The following is a 25,311-nucleotide window of genomic DNA, read 5'->3' as shown; positions in this document are numbered from 1 at the left end:
CTCCAAAGTGCCTCAAACACTGGCATCTGATTATGACATAACAGTCACATTTCAAAAATTAAATAATTAAACAAAAAAATCTCCTCAAGTTTTCCATCATCTAACAAACTCAGTAGAGACTTAGCTTGGTATCCGAGACAGTCTATAAAGTTATCATCTTTATTTTCAGCTTTTTCTTCTTCTCTCTGTCACAGTAAAACAAAATGCTATGTGGCTATGAATAACCTCATGTTTTCTTGCCTCCTTACTCTGTTCCCTCTTCCTAGAAAACTCTGCTCACACATGTCTAGTGAAAAATGCATGCATTTTATCAAGTTCAAGCACAAATACAGCTCTCCTTTCCCCATGGCAGTCTGATGCAGTTGCTCCTACTCTGCTTTGATGACAAACACATTTAGGGGATGTTCTTATGCTGCTTGATGTGTTTTTTTCCCTACTGTTAGTGTTAGCTTTTTTGAATCTTACTTTTGCATATCCTATAGCACAAAGTTTCTTGCCTGTAAAGGGTGCTAGATAAAGACACAGAATAATGATTTAAAATGAGACTGGATCTACCAGATTGTGCAAAATTCGTTTATTCATTCACACAAATGTTTGTGAGTGCCTACAGTATGTACTGTGTTAAGGACCTAGGATACAGAGCAATATGGCAGAGTGCAGCTCAGTTCTCCAGAAACTCAAAATTACATGAAAGAAAAGTCATGTAAGGAATTATGCCATGAAAAATGTACAACAGGAGAAAGGCCTTCAAAGTACTGGAGGGGTGGAACTTCTTACCTCTATTAGGGTAGATAGGTTAGGAGTGAGGGGACGATACTGGGGAGGAAAATGAACAGGTAGGAAAGGCTTCCTATAGATGGGAAAGTCTGACTTGGGTTTTGAAAGCTGCATAGGAATCACCGAGGATGATAGGAAGGTAAGGAGAAATAGGAATGGGATGGAAATATAATCCATACTCGGTTTGTTTTCAGAGGCTCAGCACATTAGGGCAATCTGGGCATCAAATAATTGTTTTCTGTCTCCAACTGAAATATCCTTTTTCTGAGACTGTTTTTGATTGAAAGTCATTCATTCTTCTTCTTTTTCTTAATGTTTTGTAGAGAAAGTCTGTGATTGCAGTGAGCTTCATAGCAGCATTTCTCTTCCTGCTGGTGGTGCGCCTTGTAAATGAAGTGAATTTCCCATTGCTACTAAACTGCTTTGGACAACCTGGTGCAAAATGGATACCATTCTCCTATACATACAGGCGGCCCCTTCGAACTCACTATGGATACATAAATGTGAGGACGCAAGAGGTAAGACCTCAGAGGGGCACATAGGGTTTGAAGGTGTCCATGGTAACCACTTTTCTTTGGGTGCAAGGTGGCTTCCCATCACTGAACTTCCTCTATGACCCAGTGAGCTTCTTTGGGTCCCTGACATTTCCTGGTTTCTGATTCTTAGACACTTTCTGACACATGTCTAAAGTCTGTTGCCCCCTCCTGCATCAGATCTTCTGATTCACTGGCTTCATGTGGAGTTGAGGAAGCAATTATTTGTTTTCCTGGTGGTTTGTGCCATAACATACATATCTTTCCATTTAGAAACTCTGATCAGCAGTCGCCAGCTGGAGAAATGGCTGGCTTTATTTCCTGGAGGTCAGCTGGTTGGGGACAGCTCTTTGTAGAACTGCAAAGAGGCATTTATACTCTTTAAAACTCTGTAATCCTTAGACCTGGAGCTAGAAAAGGCCAAGCTGATTTAAAAATTCTCAGTGGCTGCAGAGATAATGGGATTTAAAGAATTTCCAAATTTAAAGGGGTTAAAATCATTCAAATCCTATAATCACTGAACCTCTAAATCTTTGTAGCCCATTGATGGTACAGAAGAGGATGGAGGTATATTGACAAGTAGAAAGTGCACACTATGCTAGCATTTTTGCAAGCAACGATTTGTGTCATGGAGTGAAGTAAAAATAAAAAACTTCACAAAATATATGCAGTGTATAGAACTGATAATTGTTTTCACTATTTGTTTCCATGGAGTGGGATGAGTGTGAGATTAATATTCATTGCTGCCAAGTCCAAGCCTTTGGAATTTGTTGGTGACAAAGGTACAAATCACGAGCGCGTCTACATCACTGGAAAGAATTTTGGATCAGATCCCACTGAAAGGGCATTTTTGCAAAAATACTAGAGAAGAGAATTACCTACATAATGCAAATCCCATCCCAAGAATTATTCTTAGCGTCAGTGAGGGATGTTGAAAACTGACTTTGTCCATCCCCTTTTGTAGGCAATATCATGAATGAGTCATTGCTTCTGGTTAATTTGATTCTTTGAAAATTGTTTCTATATATGCATGATTTATAGGCTTTTATTAGACTTTTATAGTTAAAAAGAAAAAGGCACCGTTAATAACATATAAATTCTTAGGAGACTTGCTTGTGTTTATCCTTTAATTGGCTTTGAATTAATTTTTTAAAGTGTCTATTGCTTGAATTTGTTGAATGTCCTAATAAATTGATTACTTATATAAAAATGTATCTCTTAGAGAATAGTTTGTTTCACTTTTGTCTTTTGTTACTTTATTTCAGACTGTCATTTAATATTCTGTAACTCTACTGGATTATGTTAATCATTTCAAAAGTGCCTCTCATGGGTAGAAAATGAAACATGTGACTGAACTGTCTCATGAATTACTCTCATGAGAGAAATCTCACCAAATATCAAAGAACCTTTCATTTGTTTATATAATAATAGATTGGATTTTGGAATGTTAAGAGGAAAACTGACCTAGGGCTGTAATTATTTAATTACTCATATTAACTAGCCACCTTTGAAATTCTTTTGGTGTGATTTGTAATACAATGACTTTGCTACAAGATATTGATCATTATTTTGATCCTGTGAAGTTAATTTCTTGAGAGGGAACACGATTACTGGAAAGAATTTTTAGACTACAGATACACACAGGCATGATTTGAGTACTAGTTCTCACACTTAGAAAAACAATATCAACTAGCAAGTTATGGAAATGGCAACCCACTCCAATATTCTCGTCTGGAAAATCCCATCTACAGAAGAGCCTGGAGGGCTACAGTCCATGGGGTTGCAAGAGTCGGACATGACTTAGTGACTAAACCACCACAGCAAATTATTATGAGGGTTAAATAGGACAAAGTACATGAAGTGCCCAGTTCTAAACTGATGTTCAATGAATGAGTTTCTTTTGCTTGCTTTGTACTTATCAGTTATGTCACGAAATGCCTAGTATGAACAACACCAAAATACAAAAGTTTAGAGTATGAAATGTAAAATTTTAAGCAATCTGGATTCAGGGCAGCAAATAAATGAAAGAGTTCCTAGTCTCATTAGAAATCAAAGTTTTGCAAATTTAAAACCACAATGAGAAGGAAGAAAAAAGCACAAGGAAGTGAATGCTCACTAAAAATCAGATTGACAAAAAGATCAAGAATCTGACAATACCAAGTGTTGGCGATGATGATGTGGAACAATAGGAATTCATATACTAGTAGAGGGAATAATTGCTTTGGGAAAAACAGCTTCCCATTTTCTAGTAAAGGCAAATATATGGATATTCTCAGTTCAGTTCAGTTCAGTTCAGTCTTTCAGTCGTGTCCGACTCTTGCGACCCCGTGAACTGCAGCACACCAGGCCTCCCTCTCCATCACCAACTCCTGGAGTTCACCCAAACTCACGTCCATCGAGTCGGTGATGCCATCCAGCCATCTTATCCTCTGTCATCATCTCCTCCCCTTCTCCTCCTGCCCCCAATCCCTCCCAGCATCAGCGTCTTTTCCAATGAGTCAACTCTTTGCATGGGGTAGCCAAAGTACTGGAGTTTCAGCTTTAGCATCATTCCTTCCAAAGAACACCTAGGACTGATCTCCTTTAGAATGGACTGGTTGGATCTCCTTGCAGTCCAAGGGAGTCTCAAGAGTCTTCTCCAATAACACAGTTCAAAAGCATCAATTCTTCAGTGCTCAGCTTTCTTCACAGTCCAACTCTCACATCCATACATGACCACTGGAAAAACCATAGCCTTGACTAGACGGACCTTTGTTGACAAAGTAATGTCTCTGCTTTTGAATATGCTATCTAGGTTGGTCATAACTTTCCTTCCAAGGAGTAAGCATCTTTTAATTTCATGGTTGCAGTCACCATCTGCAGTGATTTTGGAGTCCCCAAAATAAAAGCGGCCACTGTTTCCACTGTCCCCACCTATTTCCCATGAAGTGATGGGACCAGATGCCATGATCTTCGTTTCCTGAATGTTGAGCTTTAAGCCAACTTTTTCACTCTCCTCTTTCACTTTCATCAAGAGGCTTTTTAGTTCCTCTTCACTTTCTGCTATAAGGGTGATGTCACATCCCAGCATGTCTAATCATCCATGTATTCACTTGAGACATGCATGCACACATATAGTGGGAGGCATAGATGACATGTATAACAGCATTATTCTAGAACCTGGACATGTCTCTTAGTAGGAAAATGGTTAAATGTGTGGTATTCCATCCAATGGAATCGCACACACCAATGGAAATGAGGAAATTGCAGCTATATGTGACAACATGTCGGCTACCCAGGTGGCGCTAGTGGTTAAGAACCTGCCTGCCACCGCAGGAGACCTAAGAGATGAAGGTTTGATCCCTGGGTCATGAAGGTTCCCTGGAGGAGGGCATGAGAATCCACTCCAGTATCCTTTCCTGGAGAATCCCATGGACAGAGGAGCCTGGCAGGCTACAGTTCATAAGGTCACAAAGAGTCAGATACAACTGAAGTGAATTAGCATGGATGCACATGACAACATGTATGGATTTAGAAAAGCATAATTTTGAGCAAAAGATGCAAAAATAAAAGAACACAAACACTGTGATTCAATTTGTAGATCACAGGAAGACTTAAAGGGAGATGTTTCAGAATGCTCAAACATTAGTGCAAGTAATAAGCAGAAAATTTTGCATGGAGGCTGAAAAACAATGTATAACACCCCAAAAGAATGACAGATTTACCTCTGAATTCTGATAGTTGTAAGGCTAAATTGGGAGGAAAACAAAATTTGGTAGCTCTTTACCTCCATCCTCGTTATTTCATCTTTCTCAAAATTCTTCTCTTCCCACCGCATGTCTGCATTCTCTTACTCCCGAATGCTCTGTACCTGGGTCCTCACCAAATAATGGCTTTAAGTGCAGGTCTTCCCAGAGATAGTTACATTAGACTATTAGACTCAGGAAGAAAATTCTTCAGGAGTCTAAGTAATATAGCAAAAATGGTAAGTGGTAGATTTGATGTTCTGGGGCAAATAGCTATATTAGCGGCCCTTGAATTTTGTTCCAAAGGTAACCACACACTCCTGTGTTCCTATTCACTCAGTTCTAATCTGGAAAAAGAGTCAATGGCTATGGCTGAGCTGAGTGGTCAACAAGATGATCTATTTATTTCAAGATCTTGGTCACTGAGGTTTTCTCAGAAGTTTCTCAGAAGAAAGCACATGCATTCTAGACACCACCAGATGTCCAAGAATTTTTTTGAACATGTAGACTTGCCAGCAATGATTTCCAGACTCAGAGCAGCTGCAAACATAACATTGTAAATGATGGTTTTATTGCCCAGTGTTTCAGTTGAATCAGACATTGCTGCCACTAGACTAAGATTTTATGAGCAGAAATGTTTACAAGAAAGGATGTCTCTCCACTACTGTCTAAATAAAGATGTGGGATGGGAGTGGCAGAATTAGGTTGAAGATTTTATGGACACCAGAGAGCTGAGTTGCTTGGGAGCAAGCTGTGATTCTTTTGTTATCTTTAAAAGTGAGCTGAGTTCTGGTCCTTTAGGCTTGGCACAAGAATAAGAATAAGCTGTCTCATGAATCTGTGACAATCTGTCATGAAGAACCCTCATATGGTAAATTATACCCAGTTGAAGCTTGGCTTCATTTGATCAACTCACATATTTTTTGAACGATCTATTCCCCAAGGAAGTACAAGAAGTAACAGTACAAAGAACACAAGAGAGAAAAATAGATGGACTTGCTTATATTTCATATGTTGTTGCTCAGTTGCTAAGTTTTGTCTGACTCTTTGTGACTGCAGCATGCCAGCCTTCCCTGTCCTTCACTATCTCCCAGAGTTTGCTCAAACTCCATTGAGTCACTCATGTTATCCAAACATCACATTTCATATGGTTGGAGTATTTTCTTTTCCTGGTCTAGATCCATAAAAAGGAATATGTAGTGAAAATTATGAGGGCCAGTCTAGAGGAGATAAATGGAAAGAATTAAAATACCCATCCCACCATAATAATGACAGTCTAAATATTGCCTCCCATCTTTTGCCCTGTCCCCCTTCCCTTTCTTAATATAGGCTAAAGTTCTTATATTTGGGGAATGAGAAATCTTGAGAAGCAGGGTAACAAAATGAGTGTCAACTAACCTGGTGAGTGATGAAATTCAGGAAGTCCCTGCTGGCCAGAGAACGCAGAATTCCTCATCAATACTTGTTTGAGCTGACAACCAGCAAGAGGCAGTGCCATCCTGAAGCTGAGACTGTGAAAGATTTAGATTTTCAATAGGTCCTATAGCTCCCGTGTGTCCCACCCCCACTTTAATCCCTGACCCCCAAGCTGCTCACACTTGCTCATGTCACTACTGATGAATAATGCAACCTTCTATTTTAATAGGACTGAATTTGAAAAACTCCACCTATAGCTTTATGGCAGTTCCTGAATTATCATTTGACCTTGGACATAGCAAAAAGCATAAAACACCCATATGTGTTTCAAAAAGACACATCTATGCTTGTCAGTATCATGGGAATTGTCCTTTCTCCTTAACGTAGATTTTAATGATTTGTTTTGTGGCAGAATAAAAGGTATAAAAGACTAAGGGACTGCAGGGCTTGGTTACAGGTAATCATTGTTTCTCCCTGTTGAGATCATGGCAGATCTGGAGGAAAGAGAGGGAAATGAACTCTAGGCTAGATTCTGTTTGTGATCTCCAGAGCATAGAATCTGTTGTCTTTTTGGTTGGTGACCTGATGTGAAGACATTGCTCAGAGCAAGCAACCTGCAACGTATTTGCATTAACTACTAAATAAGAGAGACAAGCTCTGGGGATCAATCGGATGCCACAGCCAGCTCTTCCTGGTAATGGGGAGGAGGGTGACAGGTGTCTCCTTTAGATCTGATAAGAGAGTCCTAACACACTAGAGCTGCAGAGGATTTCAGGTGTTTGGGGAAGAATGCCCATTCAGATGGTGCTAAAGATGCAGTAAGTGAAGAGGCACGGGATTTCTAGAGCATAGCAATCAAGTTGTAGGGCTATATATTGGTTTAACAATTTAATGAGGCCGAAATATGTCTCTTTAAAAAAGGAGGACATTTTAAAACCTCAACTAGACTAAATAAGAATACATAGGATCAGTTGCTATGACAGGCCGTACTAGCCTAATTAAAGATGTGCATACCATATTGATGTTGTAATAGAATTTCCCAAATTGTGGTTATAGCGACAATTAAGAAACAGAGCTGACTTTCTTGGCAATAAAAGCACACACTCTACACATTCAAATAAATGTACACATGTAACTAAAGCTGACACGAATAGGCTTTCTGTTGTTGGGAATATGAGCTTTGGATTTTACATAAGTATACTGAGAGCAATTATATGCAAATATATGTTCCAGAAGTTTAAAACTCATCAATTTAATTGTTAATTAAAATCTGAACATTCCATTTGTATAACCGTAACGTAAAATAACTTTCAACTATTAGATTGTTATAGAAAAGGAAACAACTAAATTAACATACAGCAAAGATGACTTCTTTGGCATGTGCATACTGAATTTGTCGTTTGGAAGATAATTTATCTTTTTCCTGAGTATGAGGACATATATTTATTGAGTGGAAAAAAGATTATGTTTCCTACTCTGGTTGTGAAATAGCAGCTCCCAAACAGTGGCTGATCTCAAGGCAATCTCAAGGGCACCACTGCCAGAGGAGAGGGACAGACCTTGCTGTGGGTTATAATTCTAGGAGGCATTGTTGGGGAGGTGAGACACATGCATAGGGTAAGGATTTGGATGGGATAGAGAAGAGAAAGCAGAGTTGGGGAGAAGAGCGAAAACAGAAGGTCTGACGGTGAACTGTCCATGTTCCTTCAGCTCCCACCACTCCCAATAGGCCAAGCTCTACACAGAAGCCACAGTGAACTCATGTTTGCACTAGGAATCCCCACCACCTCACACTCTGTGCATTCCTTTCTTACTTTCCTTACTTTCTTACCTTCCAGCTCCCCATATGTTTTGGTTGGTTATGCAGTCTTGGGGTATTCATATCTTGGTCCTGATGCCACAAAAACTACATATAAGGTCACTTTTAATAATTCTTCATTCTGTGTACCCCTGACTTGACTAGGACACCCCATACCCATGGGGCCCCTGAGATAGTACTATAGGTCTGCATGATTCTCTGACTTTCCAAAAAAGGAAATCAGACACATGTAGGGGCAGTAAGTAGGCCAATCTGCCTGGAATGCATTTTACTATTGGGGGTAGAAGATAAAGGATACATTTACTGGGTAATTATGATCTGGGGATGTAAATGGAATCCCCGGAAAAGGAAAAACTACACTCTTACTTACAAAACAGTAATAACGTGTGTACAATTTATGCTTTCATCTATATTCATGAACTAGTATATACAGATATACAAAAAATACATACATATTCACATAAGGACAGGATAAGTCACAAGACTTTCTTAAAGACAAACATACATAGACTATATACAAATAACTATATTATAAAATGATTGATGTATATAATTCCCTGATTAAGTATATGTAGTGCCTTTTATGTTTGCCACTGTCCCTTCACTACAGAAACAATCCCTTCACTTCTGACTACAGTGGTGCACAGAAAATTCAGACCAGTGTTTGACCAATGCTGTGATGGTTTAAAGGGTGGACACATGGTCCCAGATGAGTCATTCTTAACCCTTCCAAAAGCTTATTGTTCTTCTGTGTAATGCTGTGAGAAAGACGCTCTTTTCTTTTAGGAAAAGAGATGTTGAGATTCTCTGGCTGTCAGTTGCTGTGTTCCCTGTAGCGAATGAGACCAAGACATTGAGAGAAGCAGAGCTCAAGCAAGGGCCTGGACAGGACTCTAGTACTGAGACCAGTCGTTCTTGAAGCCAGCCTGCCCTCCTCTGTGGTTTGAGTGTGAAGCCAGTAAATTCCTGCCTTTCACTTCTGTAGGTTTGGTTTATGTTTTGGTCATCCACAACCAAAAGAGTCTAGCTGGTACATACATTATATGTGATAGTTGTTTTACAGCAACAGAAACCAAACATTGTGAAACTCATCTTTCAGGAAGGGGTTGCCGGGAGGATGTGAGGATCTATCCTTGCAAGCCCATACTCCAAACCTGCTGGGAGGCTGAGCATAAGAAGAAATATCTGTCAGTCCATCAGTTGGTTCAGGTGTCCACAGAGATGCACACTGTATGTCTCCCTGATCAGGGACATGTGTTTAGGAAATTGGCTTGTGCTTTTGAGGGAGAAGTGTGAAGCTCACAATTTCCCCAGATTGTAAAGCCAAAAAATGGCCCAATAAGGCTCATTATTTACTGAATTTCTAGTCTTACTCAACTGATTAATCATATATTTTTATTATAATTATTCAAATGAAATCTTCCATATTCTAAGAGAGATCATCAGTCTAAACATTGATTTTCACTTTACAAATCACATCTGCTATTGAGGAAAGAACCAGTGTTATCATAGTTTTCAATGTAGTCATTGATTCCCCCGGAAGATAAAAGGGAATTTTATTCATTATCCTATCTCAGATAGAAAAATGCCATTTGCCAATTGTCATGTTAACAGTCTTGAAAAAGGCTTATCAGGAATTCAAATATCAAATTGCCACATTCATGACAAGCAAAGAAAAACAAAGCAGGGTAGCCACAAAGACCATCCTGAATTTAAAATTGAAAAAGATCATAGAACTGGGGCTCCAATGGTACGAATTTTTGTTCATCTTTTCTCAAGTTCCAGCTAATAGCCTGAGGGAGTGACCAGCACAAAACTATTCGTCAAGTGGAAGTTGAGTCACTGAATATTGAGTACGTCCTTGTTCAGTTCCAGACAATGCGCCAAGGATCAACAATGAACTCTACTTAAAAAAGAAATTAAGATTGGAGTTCACTAAGGAAGAAACTGGAGAAGGGCATGGCAACCCACTCCAGTATTCTTGCCTGGAGAATCCCATGGACAAAGGAGCCTGGTGGGCTATGGTCCATAGGGTTGCAAAGAGTCAGACACGACTGAATGACTTAGCATGCATGCACACACAAGGAAGAGAACCAAATAGGTTTGATATGATCATAAGTATCTTGGAATAACACTACCTAGACAGCATTGACATTTCAGCGTAACAAATTTATTCTGTTGCTGTTGAGAATAGATAGCATTCGAGTCATTTCAACTAAGCAATTGTATTTAATGTCTGGAAGATAATTTGTCACTAAGTAGATGGCATCAAATTGTGATTTCTCATTTTCCAGAGACTTATTTACAAAAGAAAAATATTCATTAAATAATTTTTATTTCAAAAGTAACTATATAATGCCTATATCAAATATTATTCCACAAGGCTTAGGAAGTGGTATACCTGGTTAATGAAAAATCTGGCTAATAGAATATTTTAAGTATTTAATAAATAGATTGTTTATTTAAAAGAAAAAAATGAAATTAAGGGTTCTGGTCTGGCAATATGGTAGACTAAGAAAACCTGACGACTCTGCTATAACCCAAGGACGTGTTGGATAACATAGAAATTATTATTTAATGCTCAGCTGGCTTTGCTAGAAAGAAGGGAAATCGTCTGGCACCAGAAACTGAGAAGTAATGGAGAGGTATAAGCAGGAAAACCAATGGTATTGTTTCCTGGGAGTTTATCAGCATCAGTACTGAGGGGATGGGTAATATCCACCCTATAGGTTGGAGGGCAGGGCCTGGGTCCAGCAAAGGCAGAGAGTGAGAATCCCTTTCTCCTTTCCAACCTGAAGCTGGGCCCTTAACAAGCTTTCCCTAAGTGAAAGGGTGGGCTAGTAAGGAAATCATGAAAACTGGCACAGGTAACAGATAAGGAAGCTTATTTATATCTTTGGCCTTTAGATAACAAAAAATTATTCCTGGAAATGCGAAATGCCAGTCCTGAATGCTAGTGGGTCTTTTAATTTTGCAAGTTGGTCCCTAGATGGTAGTAAATAGAGGCTGAAGGAACTGGGACTCCTCTAGAGTCCAGCCACAAGGGATTTTTAGAATGTACTTAAAAAAATTATAAAACACAAGGAATTGGTCTATTTATTGTGATGATTCACTTACTTTGCTTTAGAAAACATGACTGCTTGACTACGGCGTTTTTCCCTGTGCCAGGTCGTGGTGTTTCATAATATATTGCACATTTGCTCTATCATCCTCCTCAACTGAGGAATTCTGAATTCCAAAATATACCTAGTCAAAAGGGTTTGGGGTAAGGAATAATGGGCCTGTGTACTTAAATACTTCACATACCATTATCTTTTAGTCCTTACAAACTACACACTATTTCATTGATTTAACTCATTGTCCAAGGCCCAAAATTGGTGATGCCATGCCTGTGACTTTGGTTATCCTGTGAGGGCAAAGGAAGAGAAGAAGATTGATTTTGTCAGCAAATTCCATTAAATTGTTTCATGGAGGCTTCCGCTGTTCAAGTCAGAAAGCTCATTGGATCACACTTGCTGAAGCCACTATATGCTGGGCACTATGCTAGGCTCTGGAATTGTAGAGAAGAAAACACTTAGTCTAAAAAAAATACAGACTAATTTTTGTTAATGTGAAATGGTAATAAGCCAGATAGAGTAGTATATGCCGAGGATTATTTTAACTCTAAATGTAGACATAGAAAAACGGTTTGAAGATAGTGCCTCAAAATATTAACTTTAGTGGTCTATGGAATCTGCCTGCAAGAGACACGGTTCAATCACTGGATGGGGACAATCCCCCAGAGAAGGAAATGACAATCCACTCCAGTATTCCTGCCTGGGAAATTCCAGGGACAGAGGAACCTGGTGGGCTTTAGTTCATGGGGTCACAAAGAGTCAGACGCGACTGAGCAACTGAGGACTGCAGCACTGTCTGAAGTGGTACATTTTAGGTGACCTTTTGCTTAAATGCGTTTTCTAGTTTTTATACAATAAGCATGTGTTAGGGGAGCCTGGTGGGCTGCCGTCTGTGGGTTTGCACAGAGTCGGACACGACTAAAGCGACTTAGCAGCAGCAGCAGCATACTTACTACAACAAATTGTTAGAATTAAGCAGTTTATTTTTTAAGCAGTATCTTTCCATGAAACACTCTGTATCTATCAAAAAATAGAATTTAAATGTCTAGATAAATATATTACTTAAAGCAATTTTAGAAGTGAGTATTCTTTTACTCCTTTGTGGGTAGCTTATAGTGACTTGCTTCCAAAAACATGGAAAGGAGAAAAAAGTAATTTTATAGTGGAGAAACCTGACAAACACTACCTCAGCCAGGTGATCAAGGTCAGTAGTGATAAATCATGTTGGTAGCATGTTCCCTTAGGAGGATATGATGAAAATGGCACTTTGCCTCTGTGGTCTTCTATCTCCAAACCTGTAAACCCTATCTAATGAGAAAAATCTAGGGGGAAAAAAAAAAAAAAAACAGAAGGAAAATCTGAAAAACTACCAAAGCCAAGAGGATTCTAAGAAGATATGCCTACTAACTGTAATGTGGTACCCTGGATGGGATCTTGGAACAGAAGAAGAGCATTAAGTCAAAACTAAGGAGATATCAATCAAGTGTGGACTTTAGTTAGTAGTAATTTACCAATATTGTTTCATTCACTATAACAAATGTATCATACCAAAATATCCTTTTGATAATAGGGGAATCTGGATGTGGGGTGTATGGGAATTCTACATTGCCCTCTCATTTTCTATAAATCTAAAACTGTTCTAAGATAAGATAATTATTTTAAAAAGTGGATTGAGGTTTTTGACGTGTGTGTCTGGAAGGTCAGAATTGTCATTAACTGAGATAGAGGAAGCCCACAGAAAGAACGGTTGAAAATAGTTTAAAATATATACTAGTCCAGCTCCAGAGAGAAGGGATGCATAAGACAAATGCATTGCAAATACATTGTTTTAATTTTGCATACTGAACACAACATACTTTCAGAGAAAAATTTGTATTATATTAATAGAAATAATTCCTGCCTTCTCTAAAAGTTTATGGAATACAAGTTCTTCAAGTATTCCCCCAAGAGTACATGTGGAGGTCAGTGTGAGCTTTTAAATTCCATCTAGCTGTACTCATACACTTGAGCAGTTTCTTTTATTATACTGCAAACCACTTTTTGGCAATGTAAATTATTTATGGAATTCTTGGGAAGAAAAGGGACAAAGTAAACAACTTTTTGGTGGATCCATATGGTATTATATTTTGCCAATAATTCTTTCTAATAAAGTTTAGTAATATTTGCTAGATTAAAAACACTTAGCTATCATTGACTTACTTTTCCCAAAGCTCACGGGACAATGTTTTCAGCATGTCCCCAAAGGATGGTAACAGTAACATAACAACAGTAATAATAGAGATGTTACAAGTGATAATAAACCAACAAATATGGGGCTTACTAGGTATCACACATTGTTCTAAATGCTTTCAGTTCCGTTCAGTTCAGTCACTCAGTCGTGTCCGACTCTTTGTGACCCCATGAATCGCAGCACGCCAGGCCTCCCTGTCCATCACCAACTCCCGGAGTTCACTCATATTCACGTCCATCAAGTCAGTGATGCCATCCAGCCATCTCATCCTCTGTCGTCCCCTTCTCCTCCTGCCCCCAATTTCTCCCAGGATCAAAATCTTTTCCAATGAGTCAACTCTTCGCATGAGGTGGCCAAAGTACTGGAGTTTCAGCTTCAGCATCATTCCTTCCAAAGAAATCCCAGGGCTGATCTCCTTCAGAATGGACTGGTTGGATCTCCTTGCAGTCCAAGGGACTCTCAAGAGTCTTCTCCAACACCACAGTTCAAAAGCATCAATTCTTCGGCGCTCAGCCTTCTTCACAGTCCAACTCTCACATCCATACATGACTACTGGAAAAACCATAGCCTTGACTAGATGGACCTTTGCTGGCAAAGTAATGTCTCTGCTTTTGAATATGCTATCTAGGTTGGTCATAGCTTTTCTCCCAAGGAGTAAGCATCTTTTAATTTCATGGCTGCAGTCACCATCTACAGTGATTTTGGAGCCCCTCAAAATAAAGTCTGACACTGTTTCCACTGTTTCCCCATCTATTTGCCATGAAGTGATGGGACTGGATGCCATGTTCTTTGTTTTCTGAATGTTGAGCTTTAAGCCAACTTTTTCACTCTCCTCTTAAATGCTTTACGTATACTAATTTATTTAAGCCTCATAACAATGCTTATTACAAGCGATTATTGTCATCCCATTTTTCAATGAGGAAATGAGAAAAGAAAGGTTAAAAAAGACTTGCCAGAGGTTACATTGTTTTTAAGTGGCATTGCTGAAAGTTATACCGTCACTCCAGAGTTCCTGCTCTTGACCACCACACATACCATTTCTTGTAATAATAGCTAACATTTATATAGAGTAATCACATTTGAGCTGTGGAAGGGCTTGTAAAACTTGAGGATAAAGAGTTCAGTTCAGTTCACTCACTCAGTCATGTATGACTCTTCGACTCCATGAATCGCAGCATGCCAGGCCTCCCTGTCCATCAACTCCCGGAGTTCACCCAAACTCATGTGCAATGAGTAGGTGATGCCATCCAGCCATCTCATCATCTGTCATCCCCTTCTCCTTCTGCTCCCAGTCCCTCCCAGCATCAGGGTCTTTTCCAATGAATCAACTCTTTGCATGAGGTGGCCAAAGTACTGGAGTTTCAACCTTGGCATCAGTCCTTCCAATTAACACCCAGGACTGGTCTCCTTTAGGATGGACTGGTTGGATCTTCTTGCAGTCCAAGGGACTCGCAAAAGTCTTCTCCAGCACCACAGTTCAAAAGCATCAGTTCTTCGGTGCTCAGCTTTCTTCACAGTCCAAATCTCACATCCATACATGACCAGTGAAAAAACCAGGGCCTTGACTAGACAGACCTTTGTTGGCAAAGTAATATCTCTGCTTTTGAATATGCTGTCTAGGTTGGTCATAACTTTCTTGCCAAGGAGTAAGCGTCTTTTAATTTCATGGCTGCAGTCATCATCTGCAGTGATTTTGGAGCCCCCCAGAAAAGCCCATAAAGTCAGCCACTGTTTCCACTGTTTCTCCATCTATTTCTCATGAAGTGATGGGACCAGATGCCATGATCTTAGTTTTCGGAATGTTGAGCTTTAAGCCAACTTTTTCACTCTCCTCTTTCACTTTCATCAAGAGGCTTTTTAGTTCCTCTTCACTTTCTGCCTTAAGGGTGGTGTCATCTGCATATCTGAGGTGATTGATAGTTCTCCTGGCAATCTTGATTCCAGCTTGTGCTTCTTCCAGTCCAGCGTTTCTCATGATGTACTCTGTGTATAAATTAAATAAGCAGGGTGACAATATACAGCCTTGATGTACTCCTTTTCCTATTTGGAACCAGTCTGTTGTTCCATGTCCAGTTCTAACTGTTGCCTCCTGACCTGTATATAGGTTTCTCAAGAGGCAGGTCAGGTGGTCTGGTATTCCCATCTCTTTCAGAATTTTCCACAGTTTATTGTGATCCACACAGTCAAAGGTTTTGGCATAGTTAATAAAGCAGAAATAGATGTTTTTCTGGAACTCTTTTGCTTTTTCGATGATCCAGCAGATGTTGGCAATTTGATCTCTGGTTCCTCTGCCTTTTCTAAAACTGGCTTGAACATCTGGAAGTTCACAGTTCACATATTGCTGAAGCCTGGCTTGGAGAATTTTGAGCATTACTTTACTAGCGTGTGAGATGAGTGCAATTGTGTGGTAGTTTGAGCATTCTTTGGCATTGCCTTTCTTTTGGGATTGAAATGAAAACTGACCTTTCCCAGTCCTGTGGCCACTGCTGAGTTTTCCAAATATGCTGGCATATTGAGTGCAGCACTTTCACAGCATCATCTTTCAGGATTTTAAATAGCTCAACTGGAATTCCATCTATAACATTTGTACACAGTATTTCCATGGGGATGGTGTTTCTTTACCATCCCCATGGAAAAGAAATGGAAAAAAGCAAAATGGCTGTCTGAGGAGGCCTTACAAATAGCTGTGAAAAGAAGAGAAGCAAAAAGCAAAGGAGAAAAGGAAAGATAGTCCCATTTGAATTCAGAATTCCAAAGACTAGCAAGGAGAGATAAGAAAGCTTTCCTCAGTGATCAGTGCAAAGAAATAGAGGAAAACAATAGAGTGGGAAAGACTAGAGATCTCTTCAAGAAAATTAGAGATACAGAGGGAACATTTCATGCAAAGTTTGGCTCAATAAAGGACAGAAGTGGTATGGACCTAACAGAAGCAGAAGATATTAAGAAGAGGTGGCAAGAATACACAGAAGAACTGTACAAAAAAGATCTTCACAACCAAGATAATTACGATGGTGTGATCACTCACCTAGAGCCAGACATCCTGGAATGTGAAGTCAAGTGGGCCTTAGAAAGCATCACTACGAACAAAGCTAGTGGGGGTGATGGAATTACAGTTGAGGATAAAGAGAGGGATTATTTTTTCCCTCAAAAATTGCCTCTTCTCCATTTCTTATATATGCCAGAGATAGGCAAATGCTCACAGAAGCATTTTGATAATTTCAAAATATCCTATATAGGTTATCTTGACTGTAGTTTTAGTACATGGAAATGCTGTGCACAAATGTTATATTTTTCTGGGTCTTTATTATTTCTCCCCAAAACAGTTGAGACAAATGTATTTTTATTTAAATATGCTGTTATGCAACCATTCTCTCTATGTTCTTTATCTTTATGCACACATATTTATGAAATTGTAATTGTGGTGTATGTGAAAGTTTGCATATTTCTTTTTACAATACTAAACTACTTATCATTATATTATTCTACAATCTTCTCTATCCCTTTGTTTTGGGATATTTTTATCATTTGATCTTCATGAACTGTGAAATGATTACCAGTGTAGGTTCAGTTAATATCCATCTTCTCATATAGAAACAATAAAAAAAGAAAGAAGAGGAAAAGGATTATACTAATTTTAAAGACTTTTCTGAAAAGTGTCTGTTTTGCCCATAATTTTTTTTTCCATTTTTTAAATTGAAGTAGAGTCAATGTACAATATTGTGTTAGTTCCAGGCGTACAGCAAAGTGATTCAGTTATATATATTTTCCATTACAGATTATTACAAAATTGAATATTGTTTGCTGTGTTATTTCTGTGTTTTATGTATAGTAGTTTGAATCTGTTAGTCTCATAATCCTAGTTATACCCTCTCCTCCACTTTGGTTACCATGTTTGTTTTCTATGTCTGTATGTCTCTTTCTGTTTTGTATATAGATTCATTTGTGTTATTTTTTAGATTCCTCATATAAGTGATATCATATAATATTTGTCTTTTCTTATCTGACTTACTTCAGTTAGTATTCTCTAGGTCCATCCATGTTGCTGCAAATAGCAGTATTTCATTATTTTTTATGGCTAATAGTCCATTGTGTGTCCATAGCCATACACATAATACTCCATTGTGTGTATGGCTAAGTAATAGTCTATTTTTTAATGGCTGATTAATACTCCACACATATATGTATATATGGGCTTCTCAAATGGCTCAGCAGGTAAAGAACCCACCTGCACTGCCAGAGATGCAGGATATGGAGGTCCCATCCCTGGGTTGGGAAGATCCTGTGGAGGAGGGCATGGCCGTTCACTCCAGTATTCTAGCTGGGAAAATCCTATGGACAGAGAAGCCTGGGGGCTACAATCCAGAGGGTGGCAAAGAGTTGGACATGACTGAAGCAACTGAGCACGCATCTATATAAATTCACCTCTACATCATTTTCTTGAACAAAATAGAAACTCTTGGTTGTATCACAGAACTATGTGCATAACAGTGCTTGTAACAAATCACCCCCAAACTCAGTGGCTTAAAGAATAGTCATTTATTCTTGCTCCCTCTTCTGTGGGTCAGTAGGGATCAACTGGGCTTAGTCTCAAGTCTGCAAGTTGGATTCAGGTCTGCTTTCTGCATCACTCTTCACTGACGAACTCTGAGCCAACTGGAGGATATTCTCATGAGGAAGGCAAAAGCGCAAGAGATTAAGCCCAACTTTGGAGGCACATTGCCAGCTTCTACTGACTTCACATCTGCTGACATCTCATTGACCAAAAGTAAGTCACAGAGCCAAGCCCAAATGAAGAGGCAAGAAAGGACATTTCACCCACCATGAGGCCAAGGCAAATTACATGGCCAAAGCCAACATCAGTGGAATGGAAATTGTACTCCTCCTATGGAGGTGAGAGTAGAGAGAATGAATATTTGCTCCAAATAACTTTATCAACCCACGCTAGTGAAATGTTGATTAGAATTGCATTGTATGTTAACTTAATAAAAACAGACATTTTAATAACAGTTGCTCTTTTAAGAATATATTATCTATACAAGTAATTTTTAAGTAATTTTCTGAAAAAGAGCATGTATGTACCTCTTAATCAAAGTTCTTATGGAATCTAATAGAAGTCCAATAAATGTTTGCTGAACCATTTTACTTTTCTTATCTTTAGTACAAGTTTAAAATCATAATTATAGCCATTTAATTTTTGTATGCAGAAATGATATTAATTTTACATATTTGTCTTGCATTTATTAGCTATACTGAAAAACTCTAGTTAACGTGTAGAAGTTTCCTTTGGTCTGTTCCAGTCTGCAGTCTCAATGTTTTTAAATGATTTTTCCTACTTTTTTTTCAATGTTTATCACATTGACCAAAGCTTATCAAAAATTACAAATAACAGTTTCTGAAGAGAATTTTTTAAAAGAATGTTTCTAATGTTTGATCACTCAACATAATGTTGACCTGACTCTTTACCATATTAAGGAAGAACTCAATTGCTTTTAGAATTATTTTTTCTAAAATTATATCTATACATGTTGAATTTTATCAAATGGCTTTGGGGCTTATATTGTTATGACTATGATTTTTCTTTTGAAATGTATCAAGATAGTACTTTCTTGCTTTGAACCATCTTTGCCAATTAATTTTGCGTTTTTCATGATGTATGTATTAGTCAAGGTTCTCTAAAGAAACAGAGCCAACAGGATGTGTGTATATATAGAAAGCAGTTTCTTTTAAAGAGTTGGCTCCTGCAGTTGTGGAGGCCTGGTGAGATGAAATAGTTCAGTGTGCTTGAGACTCAAGGAAGAGTTGCAGTTTGAGTCCAGAGGCAGTCAGTCAGTCTTTGTTTAATTAGGATTTCAACTGTTTGGATAAAGTCCATCATGTTATGGAGGGTAATCTGCTTTACTCAATGCAAGAGATACTTGCATCCAAAAATCAACCTCACAGAAACATCCAGGATAATGTTTTATCAAATACTTGGATATCATGGTCTAGGCAAGTTGACATTTGCAATTAACCATAACAGTGTGTAACTCTCTTAATGAATCACTGAATTTGAAAATTTCCCATGAATAGTTATGAGTTATGTAAAATCATTCTCCTACATTGTAGATAAGGACACTGAAAATAAGAACAGATTATACAGCTTGCTCCAGGTCATACTTGCTCAAAATGGTGGGACTGAGTCTTAAAATCCAGACTCCAGAGCATCCAATGTACTGGAACCTTATTCTTTATATTGACCCTACTTCATTTGCTCAGGGGTCAACTGCCTAAGTCTTTCATATGTGACTTAATTGCTTTTGTTGAGCCACATGATGAGTGTAAGAGTTGTGAATTTTACTTACTGGTATAAGCTGATATAAGTCGATTATCTTGGTGAAGTCCACATCTGGACTGAGTACAAAAGTGAAACCCATCTCTTGACTTTTTACTGTATTGGACTGCTAGGCATAACAACCACAAGACCACCATTCTTGCTATCTTGTGATGAATTGACCTCCTGTTTATCTCCTTGCATTTTTTTTTTTTAAAGAAACTGTTGTTTTGTGAGTTACTTAAGCTCTATTTCAAAAACAGTATGGCTGATAACTGTATTTCATCTCTGGATGCCCTGAGCCTCTTAACCCTGTAGTTTTGAAACAATATAAGCTTTCAGACAGGATGTGTTCAGAACAGCCTTTCAGAGTGAATATGTTGACTTTCTCAAATTAAAGAACTGGGGGAATATAGTAATACAGTCCCTTGATTTTAAATTAGGTGGAAATTGATATTGTCTGTCAGGATCCACTGAAGATGAAAATGAGGCAAAGTTTTAGGTGCTGAGCTATGTGCCAAATACCCCTTGTGTTTCTTCCTCAAATATCTACTTCAAAGAGGCAGATTTGTCTTTGATATCCCTGGGAACCACACGAATATGAACTAACTCCAATTGCCCTCACCACCTCCAGAATTTATTTTTTATTTTTAGTGTATGGGTCTGTGGTTAATTTGCTTACTTGCTTCTCAAAACCAGCATGATCATTATAACTCTCCTTTTCATTAAATAACCCACTCTCGGCCTGTTGTTATTATCCCCACTTAGAAGCTGCGAATGGGGTTACCTAACATGAGGTTATTCATCTCTTCAGTGAGTGGTGTGCCTGTGTTAAAAACACTTATGCTGACAAAAACAGGGGAATCATGGCAACAGAATGATATTCACCATCTGAACTACCTTAACATTTTCCTGCTAGCAGGAAGCTTTCTTTTTTCTTTTTTACTTTTAAGGTAGAAGAATGCCTCAAATTCTGTAGGCTACATAATCATGCCCATGAGCTTTCTCTTTTCAATGCATCCTGCCCCCATGACTTGTTTATCCATAAGTGACGTTAAGTGTGCAGAAAGCCAATTAAGAGATTGCACTTAGGATTTCTTCTCTTACTCATTTCTCAACACTTATTGGCCTAACTACTAGAAAAAAATAATGTTAAAAGAAAAATAATGTATTCTATATTGGCCCTTCCATTTCTCAACTTCATACCTTAGTTCCAATTGGCAAGGTTCTCTGTGCTATCTTCACATGTAGAAAATCTACCCATTCCTCAGAGCTCAGTCCAAAAGCTATTTCCTCCATGGTGGTTTGCCTGATTCTCCATAGAAGCCATGGCTCCTTCCTGTGACCCTCTTCAGCACTTTTTGTTGTAACTAATAGTGATAAACACTTGCATAGTTCTTTAAACTTTACAAAGCTTATAGACATATTATCCCATTTAATAAGTTTGTGAACTTGAGATATTCTCCACTTTGAATTGAAAACACTAAACCAAAGAAGCACAAAGAGGTTAAGTAATTTGTTAAGTGCCACACAACTATCCTCTGTATTCTGACATCAAATTTCTTCCTTTGTCAGCTATATTCAATTGCTCTCAAATCACCATCATCTTAGCTAGCCCTTACCGAGCACTTCTTTTCACCAGGCATTCCTCTAGGTGGGTAAATGCAGCAAAAGTAATACCTAACGCCTCCTTTTCAGATTCTCACAGTCTTCAAAGGAACTCTATGCAATATTATTATCCTTCTACTTACAAATGGTAATCCAAAGAATGTTCAAAATACTGCACAATTAGGTTCATCTCACACGATAGAAAAGCAATGCTCAGAATTCTCCAAGTTAGTCTTCAATAATACGTGAACTGAGAGCCTCACAGATGTTAAAGCTGGATTTAGAAAAGGCAGAGGAACCAGGGATCAAATTGCCAACATCTTTTGGATCATAGAAAAAGCAAGAGAATTCTAGAAAAACATCTTCTGTTTCATTGACTATGCTAAAGCCTTTGACTGTGGAGATCACAACAAACTGTGGAGAATTCTTAAAGAAATAGGAATACCAGACCACCTTACTTGCCTCCTGAGAAATATATATGCAGGTCAAGAAGCAACAGTTAGAACTGGACATGAAAAAATGGACTGGTTCCAAATTGGGAAAGGAGGACATCAAGGCTGCATATTGTTACCTTGCTTATTTAACTTCTATGAAGAGTACATCATGTGAAATATTGGACTGGATGAAGCACAAGCTGGAATCAAGATTGCAGGGAGAAATATCAATAACCTCAGATATGCAGATGACATCACTCTTATGGCAGAAAGTGAAGAAGAACTAAAGAGCCTCTTAATGAAAGTGAAAGAGGAGAGTGAAAAACCTGGCTTAGAGCTCAACATTCAGAAACTGAAGATCATGGCATCCGGTCCCATCACTTCATGGCAAATAGATGGGGAAACAATGGAAACAGTGACAGATTTTATTTTCCTGGGCTCCAAAATCACTGAAGATGGTTACTGCAGCCACAAAACTAAAAGATACTTGCTTCTTGGGAGAAACACTATGACAAACCTTAGTTAGTTCAGTCACTCAGTCGTGTCCGACTCTTTGCAACCCCATGAAGCGCAGCACGCCAGGCCTCCCTGTCCATCACCAACTCCCGAAGTCCACCCAAACTCATGTGCATTGAGTCAGTGATGCCATCCAGCCATCTCATCCTCTGTTGTCCCCTTCTCCTGCCCCCAATCCTCCTAGCATCAGGGTCTTTTCCAGTGAGTCAACTCTTTGCACGAGGTGGCCAAACTGCTGGAGCTTCAGCTTTAGCATCAGTCCTTCCAATGAACACCCAGGACTGATCTCCTTTAGGATTGACTGGTTGGATCTCCTTGCAGTCCTAGGGACTTTCAAGAGTCTTCTCCAACACCACAGTTCAAAAGCATCAATTCTTCGGCTCTCAGCTTTCTTCACAGTCCAGCTCTCACATCCATACATGACTACTGGAAAAACCATAGCCTTGACTAGATGGACCTTTGTTGGCAGTGTAATATCTATGCTTTTGAAAATGCTGTCTAGGTTGGTCATAACTTTCCTTCCACGAGTAAGCGTCTTTTAATTTAATGGCTGCAATAACCATCTGCAGTGATTTTGGAGCCCCCCAAAATAAAGTCTGACACTGTTTCCCCATCTATTTGCAATGAAGTGATGGGACCAGATGCCATGATCTTCGTTTTCTGAATGTTGAGCTTTAAGCCAAGTTTTTCACTCTCCTCTTTCACTTTCATCAAGAGGCTCTTTAGTTCTTCTTCACTTTCTGCCATAAGGGTGGTGTCATCTGCATATCTGAGGTTACTGATATTTCTCCTGACAATCTTGATTCCAACAACGTAGACAGTGTATTAAAAGCACAGATATTACTTACTGACAAAGGTCCATATAGTCAATGCTATGCTTTTGCCAGTAGTCAATGCATGGATGTGAGACTTGGACCATAAAGAAAGCTGAGCTCTGAAGAATTGATGCTTTTTAACTGTGGTGTTGGAGAAAGCTCTTGAGTGCCTTGGACTGCAAGGAGATCAAACCAGTCAATTCTAGAGGAAATCAGTCCTGAATATTCATTGGAAGGACTGATGTTGAAGCTGAAGCTCCAATACTTTGGCCACCTGATATGAAGAACTGACTCATTTAAAAAGACCCCTAATGCTGGGAAAGATTGAAGGTGGGAGGAGAAGGGGATGAAAGAGGTTGAGATGGTTGGATGGCATCACGGACTCAATGGACGAGTTTGAGCAAGCTCTGGGAGTTGGTGATGGACAGGGAGGCCTGGTGTGCTGCAGTCCATGGGGTCTCACAGAGGTGGACGGAACTCAGCAACTGAACTGAACTGAAACCAAAGGGCAAGGGTTTTCCTGGTAGCTCAGTCAGCAAAGAATCTGCCTGCAATGCAGAAGACCTGAAATCAATTCCTGGATTGGGAAGATCCCGTGGAATGGGAAATGGCAAACCACTCCAGTATTCTTGCCTGGAAAATCTCATGGACAGAGGAGCCTGGCGGGCTACAGTCTATGTGGTTGCAAGAGTCGACACGACTTAATGATGAAACCGCCACCACCGCCAATCCAAAGGACAGTGATACACAACTTATTCAAGGTCAGGTAACTTTGAGAAGCTACTGGGAGTGTCAGTATTCCACAGCACAAATGTGGTATCTAATTAATGAAAATGCTACAGGTCACAACTACCAGAGGCTACCCTTTAGTCACTAATGCTACAGGAAGATTGAGTCCCAACTCAAAACTTGCAGGAGTGCATTCCATTACCAGAATCTGCATGGCATCCAGGACCCTAGTGGCCAGGAAATCTGGGAAATGTAGTTGTTAGTTTTCTAGCTCTTGCTATGTAGGATGGGGAGAGAGCATAGCAGGAGGTAAAAGACCAAAAGACAGTAGCTAGCACAGCTGTGATAATTTTGTGTAGCTATTGGCTATTCCTTTTGAATAAGATGCTGTTAAGATGTTCATTGAATATTTAGTAAGTCAAATTTGCAATGGTTTCACTCAACCAAAAGAAAGAGATGAATCACTGCATAGTTTGATGTAAAGAACAGTTGTTTTTTTAACAAGTAGTATAATACAGCACTGAGAAAGGAGTGGATGTTTCCTATAGCTCATGAAGAGAAACTTATGCTATCTTTATTGGAAAATTAATAACAGAAGCAAATGCTCAGAAGGCTATATCTAGATATATACTTTTGTAATCACTCAGTGAATACATGACTAACTAAATGCTTCTTTAATCCTTCAACTTTCTAAGTAATGATTGGGTAGAAACTCTGTTCCCCTTTTCTGTTCAAATGCTATGTCATTAGCATTACTTTTTGCCCATAACCAATTATTTTCTAAATATTCTGCAACTTACTGATTTAAATATTGGATAAATTGCTATCAATTCCTCATCTGACCAGCCACTCATTTCACCAATTACTTGTGAATTCCTATTCTGGTAATGGTCTTATCATGAAAATGTCTCATGACTGTCTTTTCACAGTGACTTCCAACTGATTAGGGCAAAGTTGGCTCTGATGAGTAAGTGTCTCAAGTGAGTCTTTGTTTGAAAAAGTGTCACTACTTTTATGGGGAATTAATGTAAAGGTAGACATTTATTTACCAAAGAGTCTGGACTTCAGAATTACTAGCTAATAATCACCCCACTTGTCATTGTCTTAGGTCTTTTCTGATTATTCCTCTCTTTTTATAAAGAAACCTGCCTACAATATCTCATGGATTTTCTCCCTCAAGTGTACTTTCAATGAAGTTTCCTGGAAGATTGATTGGAACAAGGATTTCAGTTCATGGCATCCTGTTACTCAGCTCAGATTTGTTAGTCACTAGTGCTATAACT

General features: G+C 38.9%; 1 protein-coding gene across 1 annotated transcript in view; it reads left to right on the top strand.

Annotated features, from left to right (window-relative positions):
* ST6GALNAC3 (ST6 N-acetylgalactosaminide alpha-2,6-sialyltransferase 3) overlaps positions 1-25,311 on the top strand; it is a 636,542-nt gene that overhangs the window by 266,434 nt on the left and 344,797 nt on the right. The window contains exon 2 of the mRNA XM_040232540.1: positions 1,101-1,295. Coding sequence (XP_040088474.1) covers positions 1,101-1,295 — 195 coding nt within the window. The remainder of the gene's footprint in view (positions 1-1,100; positions 1,296-25,311) is intronic.

This window comes from Oryx dammah, unplaced genomic scaffold (genome assembly GCF_014754425.2).
Source record: "Oryx dammah isolate SB20612 unplaced genomic scaffold, SCBI_Odam_1.1 HiC_scaffold_28, whole genome shotgun sequence".
In the NCBI taxonomy this organism is placed as follows: Eukaryota; Metazoa; Chordata; class Mammalia; order Artiodactyla; family Bovidae; genus Oryx; species Oryx dammah.
The sequence above is the reverse complement of the archived record's forward strand: the minus strand, read 5'-3'. Positions and strand labels throughout refer to the sequence as shown.